Source organism: Limulus polyphemus, unplaced genomic scaffold, assembly GCF_000517525.1.
Source record: "Limulus polyphemus unplaced genomic scaffold, Limulus_polyphemus-2.1.2 Scaffold2985, whole genome shotgun sequence".
Lineage (NCBI taxonomy): Eukaryota > Metazoa > Arthropoda > Merostomata > Xiphosura > Limulidae > Limulus > Limulus polyphemus.
In genome coordinates, this window is record NW_013668595.1 from 60993 (window position 1) to 71101 (window position 10109).

The window sequence follows — 10109 nt, forward strand, 5'->3', positions numbered from 1 at the left end:
TGTACTAGCAATTGGGCTAGTTATACCATGTATATGTGGTAATATTACTGTATTATTAATTTTTTATCATTGACACTGGTTAATCTAGTACATTGCTTAATAACAATTGAATTGTTTCTTTTTTTGTATTGTGTGTTCAAAGAGGTCAACATTATAACTTGTATTATTAGCAAAACTTTTCACATAATTCAAATCGTTTTTCAGATTGCTGGAAACAGAACAAATTTTAAGTACTCTATCTATATAACTATGAAATGCTGCTAGTTTTTGAGAAAATGGGTAACATTATCTTTGATATGCATTTTAACTGTGGACCTTATTTTTAATCTTAAAATGCTACCATGTTCCTTCTTGTGTTTTGATCCTTTCACACATAACTAGAGCATTAAAGAAACTAATCTTAAAGAAAGATAAAGTATGACAACGCCAACAAAATATATAAAGAAAAAACAGTTGTTTACTCTTAAGACCCATACAGATTACCAATTAATACATAAAACATGAAATACTTTTAAAGATTCATATATCTGCAGTAGTGCATATCCAATAAAAACTAATCAAAGGTACAAAAAAATCAGAAGTGACAAATGATTAATTTTCTATTACTCCTAGCAGTTAACATACCTGAATTGCAGGGAATACTCCATTACTAAGTATACAGGCCCAACCTTGAAGAATTAAAAGAAAAATAATTATTTCTCTTCTCTTCAAGTATGATAAGTGCTTTTGACTTCTATAATCAGCAACAGTGGTCTGGGTTAGTTCAGTTTTAGGATGAGAAGCTTCTGTTTGGCTCATCAAATACGTTGATGTTCCACATACAGGAGCACATGCTTCATAATCTGACAAATGACATGAAATATCTTCACATCCTACTCTATTGTTGACATTCTCTGGTGTATCCTCCTCTTGTGATGTTAGAATAGAAACATTAACTGACTGTGATGCAATTACATTATTTTTTTCAGCTGAGTAGGAGTCCTGAAATGAAGTAATTCACATATAATTTCACACTAAAGTATATATTTTCTTTTATTATAAACTATTTAATACCATAACAAAATTAATAAAACATATTAAAACAAAAATGGAATAACAACATTTCAACAAATGGTACAAATTATTATACATGATTTATAAAACTAAGTAGCAATTAGTCAGTAAAGGTAGAATTGATGAGATGAATTTAATATTGATTTTCCATGAACTCGTCATGGAATAATAGGATAGTTTCTTACTATATCATACATAATTCTTGTACATTTAAATAGTTTAACAGTGGCTTCTGAGCATGAAGTAAAATGTTTGATGCCTGTTACATTTATACTTTTAGCTATCACAACACTCATGTAATGTTAACTTTAATATGTAACGTTCCTTACTAAGTATCACTGTGGAAGTAGGTTTCTCTAATCCTTTTTCTTTTTATAACATAATTGCATTCTGTCAAGCTAATGAACTATAAAAAAATCATCTTCATTTTAAAAATTATGTCAAAGCAATCTTACAGTCTTATTACTCACTTTATGACAACAAGCTTTAAAACTTTTGACTGTATAAGTAAGGTTGTGGCACACACACCTAGCTGATTCATGACATATGGATATCCTCCTCTATAGCTACACCATGCTACATAGCTACATCATATGCCCCTTTCCTCATAGTTAAAATTCTCAACTTGTGGAATACTTAAAAGATTTTCAATATACATAACAGTATTTAACAATTCTATAATAAAAATGGACAGAATGGTATCTGTTGCTTACCATTTTACCAATATAATTTTCCACTATCATAATATCCAAAAATAACCACACTTCATTCAAAGTTTAAACATTTGTGTGATGAATGGTATGAACTGAATATCCTGTGACTAATGTATGTAAAAGAAAATAACAGAATGTGCACTTTATGATGAACTTATCATTTGATGAGCTTTATCAGTATTAATTTAACTCATAACTAAATCTGTGCTTGAGACATCATCATTACAGTTTATCACTGTCAATTTATAACATTAATATAATTTTTGTAAATATGTACACTAAAATTGTGATACTTATTGTTGACAATCAAATTGCTTTATGTGCCTTTCACGATTCATGTGACCAACACAATTCTCTTCTTAATAGTCTTGAAGAGTCTCTTATTTAGTATATTTGATCCCCCCAAAAACAATTATCACCAAAAATGACATATACATATCAACAGTACAAAAAAATTGTGTTAAGTTAAAACCATAATTTTCTAGCATTTCCATTTTGTTTTCTGTATTTTTTTAATTAATTTATTTCTTTGAAGATAAATTTGTTGCTTACAACTTTACATGCAACTGTACTTAAATACAAGAGAGAGAAACTAAAGTGCATTATTTCTAAAAATAAAACCTTTATTTTGGATTTTTTTTTCAAACTGTCTTATTTACTCCCAGATTACTTGTATGAATCTTTCATATAAAATAAATGTCCTTTCTAGTTTATAGTATGTGAATAATAGAATGTGATTTTGTATCAATACTGAATTTCTTTATTTTCATATCTTTACAAACAGAATTATCTCATTATTTCACAAGTCATCATGGATCCTGATTCTTGCTTAGTTTATTGGTACTTGTTGTCAAGATAGTATAATAAGTCTCTTGTAAGTTTGATATACTTTTAATATGGTATGTTATTGAAAAAACAAAATATGCTACGATTGTTTATATTCTAGCTGTTTTCATTGCAATAAAAAATACAGTTTCAAGCAGTTGAGCTTGTAACTTAGATTTTATGGAAATGTGTAGAGTGAAAAACAGAAGACTGAAAGTGAAGCCTAAGAATCAGAGCTCTGTGTAGCTATTTGGGCTAATCTCCCTTACATTTAAATATCTTAAAAGTAGACATTACAACACCTAGAAATAAATAACTACTCATTTAATTACCAATCATATGAATAAAAAGAAAATTATCAACTTTAGCTATTTCATTGCTCTTTTATAAATCTATTAATATAAAATAGTTTTAAAGATCACCTTTCTAATTTAGAAAATCTTACAGGCAAACACATAAAAAGCATCTTTAGATTTATTACCATTTCGTTTTTTGCCACAGGAAGGACATTTAGAAGAGTAAAAGCAGCCCAGCTGACGATCATCATTCCCATCAAGAAAAAGAAGAAATCTTCTGGTGGAAAATTTGGTGGTGTTCGATAAGGAACCATTTTATAAGTCATATTTTCAAAGTTGGTATTATTAAAAGAGACATTCCTACATTCGGGATTACCTCCAACCCCTTGGCCTAATGCCACCAAGCTGGGTAGAAAACCACTCATACCCTCCCCAATAAGAAAAGGGGTTAAATACTGCTCTTTAAAATGTGCCATAAAAGGTAAAAAGACAACAGATGAAGTACAATCTACAAGTGATAAGAAAAACACAAGAACAAGAAGCATAATACTATGATTAGCTCCACCAAAATAAAGAGTCTTGGACCAAAAGAAGCCTAACAAGAGGCAAGCTACAACTCCTATTGTCATCATGAAATGTACAGTGGAAATTTCTAGTGATTTTCTTCCACATAGCGTTCTTGCTATGGAATAGGATATTGGTCCAATGTTGGCAATTTGAATGATAACAGCTAGGTATGAAGCAAGATTCCATTTCTCTGGTAAGTCCTGAACTAAAAGAGGTAACTCTACCCACAGTCCATTAATTGCTATCCAAGATCCAATACCAAATAAAACAGTCAAAGTTTTGACAAATATGCAGGACAATGACAAGTTAACCATTCTGAAGACTGATAATCTGCAAGCAAATCTTCTTGACGACTTAAGACTGCTTCAATCTGTGAAATGATCACAAAATGTAACTCATTACTATATAATACAAAACATGAAAAAAAAATTTTCCTGTACATATTTGCCAGAAAAAACAAAACAAAATTTCCTCCTGAATTTTATAGAGAATAAAATAACTCTTTTCAAATATTTTCTGAATTACTGAATCTACATATTGCTGCATTTTATATTAAGCATAAAAATCACAATTCATTTTAAATTTGTTTTTATCAAATGAGTGTTTCATAAAATCACTTGTAGTTGGCATTTTCACTTGCATACTATACGTAAATGCATTTTTTTTTCTTGAAGTGACTGGCAACAAAAATATTGTTTTCAAAACTCGAAACTATCATTTATTGAAAGATTCAAGCCATCTAATTACTATTTATATCCTATCCATTCAGCTTCTTACATTGACACTTCACTAACAGACATTGATGGGTACATTCTAGAACAAAATTTGAAAAACGTAAATAAAAAAAATATGTTTTTCAAAAATAAACCTTTTCTACTCCCTTAAGTTTAATTTGCTTAATTCATCTATATTAGATCTATTGCTTGCTCTCTCTCTCTCTATCTATATATACTGAAGTATGTATCATGAGAGAGTGACAGCAAGTAAGAGATCTAAGGCTAGGTATTTCCAAAGAGTTACTTTTTATGGAAAGCTTCTGCAAGAAAATAACAAGGGCATTTTTTGCTCTTAATTTTTAATCATATAAATTTAATATTAGGGAATTACATACAGTGATTATCTCAATTCTTTCAATGTTACTTTCTTAACAAATACTACCTTCTCACCTTCCATTTAAGTGTTTGAGTTTAAAAATCTCTAATTAATGCTGTTCAAAAGATATATTCATTACAATTTACAATGAAACACAGCTTCAGCTACTAGATGATAAGTTTGCTTCACACACAAATAAACATGTATGATATCTTCATTCAAATAGAGAAAAAGAAAACTAGGGAAATGCAACACATACTTACAAGTAACATAACATAATGTTTAAGGACAACAAGTAACCTACTGGTCCATCTTAGCTGTCCCATCCTCTAAACTAAATTAAAACTACTAAACAAATAAATTTTAAAAAACCTTAAAGCCAGCCCTTATCATTAATATAGTTATCAAGCTTTCTCTTAAACTCACTTAAATTTACTGCATCCACAACATCTAAAGGAAATCCATTCCAGAGACTAATCACCCTACTAGAAAAATAAAACTGTCTTAGCTGAGGACGACTCCTACCTTGCCCAAATTTATATTTGGGTCCCATAGCCCTACTATTCTCATCATTGAGTATGAAAAATGATAATACATTAACACTATTAATTCCCTTTACATTTTTAAACACCCCAATTACATCCCCTCCAACTCTTATTTTTTCCAGAGAAAGCAATTTCAGAGATCTTAACCTCTCCTCATATGACAACCTCTCCATCCTAGTAGCCCTCCTGTAAGCACTTTCCAACAAATCAATGTCCTTCCTAAGGTAAGGAGCCCAAGACTGAACACAATACACCAAACTGGTCTAACCAGTGACCTATACAATGAAATTATAACCTATTTAGATTTGTATTCAATATTTCTGTAGATACAACCTAAAATATTATTTGCCCTACTGCTAACAACAGCACACTGCTTGGATAATTTAAACTTAAGTTAAGGCAGTCTTAAGAGACTGCTCAATCATTACACCAAGATCTCTTTTTTTTTCATGACACTGTGTTAGGGTTATTTCCATCCAAATTCTACTTATATTTCATATTAAGATAACCCAAATGCATTATCTTTTATTTATTATAATTATAACCCATCTGCCATTTATTTGCCAAACAACTCACAAAATAATCTAAATCCTTTTGTAAAGTAGCAACAAATTTAAGTAACTTACTGAACAATCCTTCAACTGTCACTGATGTAAATCAAAAAGAGTAAAGGTCCTAAGACTATAATTATTGAAGAATATTTTAAAGACATTTGTATGATTAAAAAAATTTTAAAACATAGCTAACATTACTACTTTGACATAGAGAACTGGAGAGTAAACTGCATTTACTATCTTGCTCTATTTTAACAGTTGCATCATTTTGTGGCATAACACTTGTGCAATTGTGCTGAACAATAAGAGTTAGACCGAGCCCTGATGAACGCCCCTTGTTACATTAATCAAGTTTGACTGAATTCTAGTTATAACATGACATGCATACGTATATAAGTATGAGGTAAAAAAATGCATTTCCCATTGCCAGTGCTAGACAGAATATGAATAACGTTTTTATTTTTTAAGTATTAACCTTATGCGAGATCAGATAGTTTACTAAGTAGAACTTTACTAAGTTTATAATTAATATTAATAATATTACCATTAGCGTATTCGCTTAGTCACTCAAGTTTGTAACATAGTGAATATCAAATACTTTTACGGTAAAGCCTCAGTATATATCTTTTGTGGTTTTATTGAATAATATTAAAAATAAAGGCCTTTAGCTTAAGACAAGTTAAGGTTAACGATTCATGAATCCCCCCATTCCTTTACTTAATAATAATAGTATTACTATTACAGTATTAATACTATTAATTTCTACGAAACAAGTTAAAATCCTATTTATAGTTCTACTCCAGACAGATTCTGATGAGTAACTAAATTTTTATTTTGAAGTTTATACTTTTCTGGGCATAAAGTGGAATAATGCAAGTTAGTTTTTGAAAAACAAAATAATTAAGTAGCTAATACCTAACGTTGATGGTACTGTAGTAGTCTGAACAGGTTACAACATGATTAGACACAATCTGATAGCTATAGTATATTATATGTTCGATGTTGTTTTCAATGTAACCACGATGCACCTTTTTAATTTTATATCTATCTATGAGGCAAAGTTGTTAAATAATCTGAGTTTTGTTTTTGCTATTAATCACTAAGCTATTGAGTACCTGTGCTATACTCACTGCGGGTATCCAAATCCGAATTTTCGAGTTATGAAACCTAAAACTTGCCATAGAGCCACCAAGGAGGTGGGGGGGGGCATAGAGAAAAACGGTTGAGTAATTTTATATATGACGAAATCACATTGCTAGAATGACATCACTCGACTGATTTTTCTTTTATTTTCCTTACGTGGCTGAAGACATTAAAAGTGCGCATGTGTAGTATCAGGCTTGACCATCGTGTATCAAAATAATTGTGGTAGAAGGTTAGAATAATCTTCCTTGTAACTTCGGTTGTTTTTTTGATAAATAAATAAATAGATAATATATTTGAGGTATAATAACAAGAAATATGTAATGCTGGTAAAAATAGCTCATTGAACATTGTTTCTGTTATACAACTCTGTTTTTATTTGCTACTGAGTTATAAAACAAAATATTACTGTTACAAAAAGCTTACAAAAATAGCACTGTCCACAAAAGTAAAAATTTATAATTGTCTCGATATTTTTTACAGTTATTTCATGAGCTGTACTCCATTATTTTCAACTCATTGTCTGGTATTCAAGTATACTGATGTATGGGTGTTAGCAGAGGGAGCGCGGAGGGTGCAATCGCACTTCATAAATTGCACCTATATATGTATAAAACATATTGTTACGCCTCTGGTTGTTTGTTAATTTCCCATAGAAATTCTTTCTGAGAAACTTCAGCGATACAAGTCCTTTCTTAATTAAAACTAGTTTATTCTTTCTCGATACAACTTTGCAATACACTTAATTTCCACAGTCACTTTAACTTAACACACGCTATAATTCACAGCGATTCACACACTTTACTTACGGTCACTACCGCTCGATTGATTCAATTATCTGTCTCTATTTCTGCAATCATTTTCCGGGCTTATATACTAAGATAGAGGGCGTCTGGCAAACACTCGGGCCTTCATAATCCTTCTAGAAACTCATCACGTTTTACCAGCGTCACGTGACTTCCGCTATCGTAACAATATCTAAAACGTTCTAAAACAACCTCAAAATCTCAGACGGAACTAGTGCGGAGCATATGGGGCAATGCCCCAGGGCCCGCGACGCCTTGGTGCTTGGTCTTATCGTGTTAAAAAAGGGGCCTCGATCATTCTTTGCTCCAGGCCGGGCCCCTGAACTGTTTCTTCCGCCACTACCTCAGATGTGATCAAAAGACGTCATTTTCAGGAAAATTTTAAAAAAATTCCGAGGGGACATATGGCCTCGGATCCCTCAGTATGGTTTCACTACTCATTTCCTTTTTCCTCCAACAGTAACACCCCCCTTGAGAACTTTTTGCCTATGCCCACCTCTCTATAGATTTCTGTCTTTGCCCCTGCTAGTGTCCAATACAAAAGCCAAAAGCTCCCGTCAAAACACGGGCTTGGAATTGATAAGCGGAGAATGAACTTAACAAAGCGAGCAAAGAAAAAACAAATATAGTTTGTTTGTCTAGTAGTTAAGGACAAAGCTAAACGATGGACTATCTTTTCTGTGCCCACCACGGGTATCAAAACCCAATTTTTTAGCATTATGCGCCTTCAGAGTTACTGCTGTCTACTGGGGGCAAAGTGAACAAATAAAGCAAACTATTTATTCATAATAAAATGTAGTATATTTTACTTACTGGCCAGCTTACAATTTCCTATAGCATAAACACAGAACAAAGACCAGAAGAATTCTGATACACCCTACTTTCAAATCAGAGAATGGGCCAGAGTGTGGTATACCATAATTCCAAGCTGCATACGTCATAGCTTATTACAAGTAAGATATACAGGAAAGAAGACCTCTAACTCATAGCAATTTGTACAAGTATCTATGTCACCTCTTGCGATTGCTTCACCTCCTACTTCCAAGAAACAGAGTGGTACAACTTCTAGCTCTTGTCGTGTTCGACTTTGAGTTGTGCCTTGTTGGAGACTTAGTTTTGATCTTTAATTTATTTTTTCTTGTAACATAATCTGGAGTTGATCAGTATCGTGCCTGCTGAACTCTTACACTTATACTATTACACTCTATCAATCTTCAACCAGATTTCTTCCTAGTAATATCTCTAGACAGTCAGAGGGGAGCGCTATTTGTTATGTGTGTGCTCTCTTCTTGACTTGTGCTGTGAGTAAATAAAGATTATTTTTACTTTGTTTTACATTGTGTTCTGTTCATTTCTTTAACTCTGTCAAGTCAAATATTCAGTTGTAAACTCCATATAACATTATCTTTAACAGCTACTATTCTTGATAACTTTGATTCATATAAGTAAGGTAAAGCGAGTGATACAAGTAGGTCGTAGTATAGCTTGCAGAGCGTAGTCAGTGTTTTCCTTCTCCTTTAGTTTAGGCAGGTGAACATTTTATATTCACCAAGAATTTTCCCTTTTTTTCATATATATACTTGTTTCTGCTTGTGTGCATAGTTTTGACAATAGAATGTTGATCAAGGAAAATGACTAAATCACTTTTGCTCTCGTTACCTGTTGTTTCGGGCCATTCACGTGTTCTTTCGCGTGGGAAATACTACTGTGTAATGCAATATGTTACGTAAGATTGAACAGTGACCTTTTCATTAGGTGGATCAGATGACACCTTAAAATTGTATCCTCTCTGTTTTTCTATTGGAACGACCAACAGTGACAGGTAGTGCCTGAAAGAGTTGGCACTGTAGAATTTTGTATATAGTGTTGTACGCTCTGAGATATGTGCAACAACCATTTATTTATAATAGAACACAATTTTAAATAAAAGAACTCTCCTCACAACAAGAACACGACTTTCACTAGGACTGTACATGATAGTTCGATTATATCTTTATTGGTGTACTTTTTATATGTAGTACTGAAAAACTGGAGTTCTTAAAAAACTATTATTTTTTCAATAAGCGGTACAACTTTTAATATATAAAACATTACAGTTTGTATCAGTGAAATTTATGAAAAAATTTAGCTCTGGATATTGAATCATTTTGATGCAATGAGTTGCGTGTGACTAAAGAACACAATCCGAATACTTTTCCCATACAGTACTTCCCAGAAAAAAAATTCTTTTTTAGAAAATGTTCACTTTTCTATATTTTTTTCCAATGAGGTATGGACATTACGATTAGTAATTATGAGCATAAATCAATAGGAAAATCGTAGAATACGTTTTGTAATAAATACATTGTGAGAACTAACTGTGTTTTTCTTAAAATTACTGGTACTAATTGTGGCAAGATCGCTAGAAATCACTCGAAGTTTTATGGTTCAACTAATCTTCAACAGCATACACACACACACACACATATATATATATATATAAGACAGACACACACACATATATATATATATATAA

The 10109-nt window shown here is 31.7% G+C and overlaps 1 protein-coding gene across 3 annotated transcripts in view; it reads right to left on the bottom strand.

Annotated features, from left to right (window-relative positions):
- The window catches only part of LOC106468379 (solute carrier family 52, riboflavin transporter, member 3-B-like), a 41449-nt gene extending 34578 nt beyond the window's left edge, over window positions 1-6871 (bottom strand). For 2 of the 3 annotated variants that reach the window (XM_022396720.1, XM_013928801.2), the window contains exons 1-3: window positions 6776-6871; window positions 3073-3824; window positions 625-981 (exon numbers count right to left, since the gene is read on the bottom strand). In XM_022396720.1, coding sequence (XP_022252428.1) covers window positions 625-981; window positions 3073-3768 — 1053 coding nt within the window. In that variant the 5' untranslated portion in view covers window positions 3769-3824; window positions 6776-6871. Of the gene's footprint in view, window positions 1-624; window positions 982-3072; window positions 3825-6760 lie in introns of all 3 variants that reach the window. The other variant, XM_013928800.2, reaches the window with a different exon arrangement.
- Between the last annotated feature and the right edge of the window lie 3238 nt (window positions 6872-10109).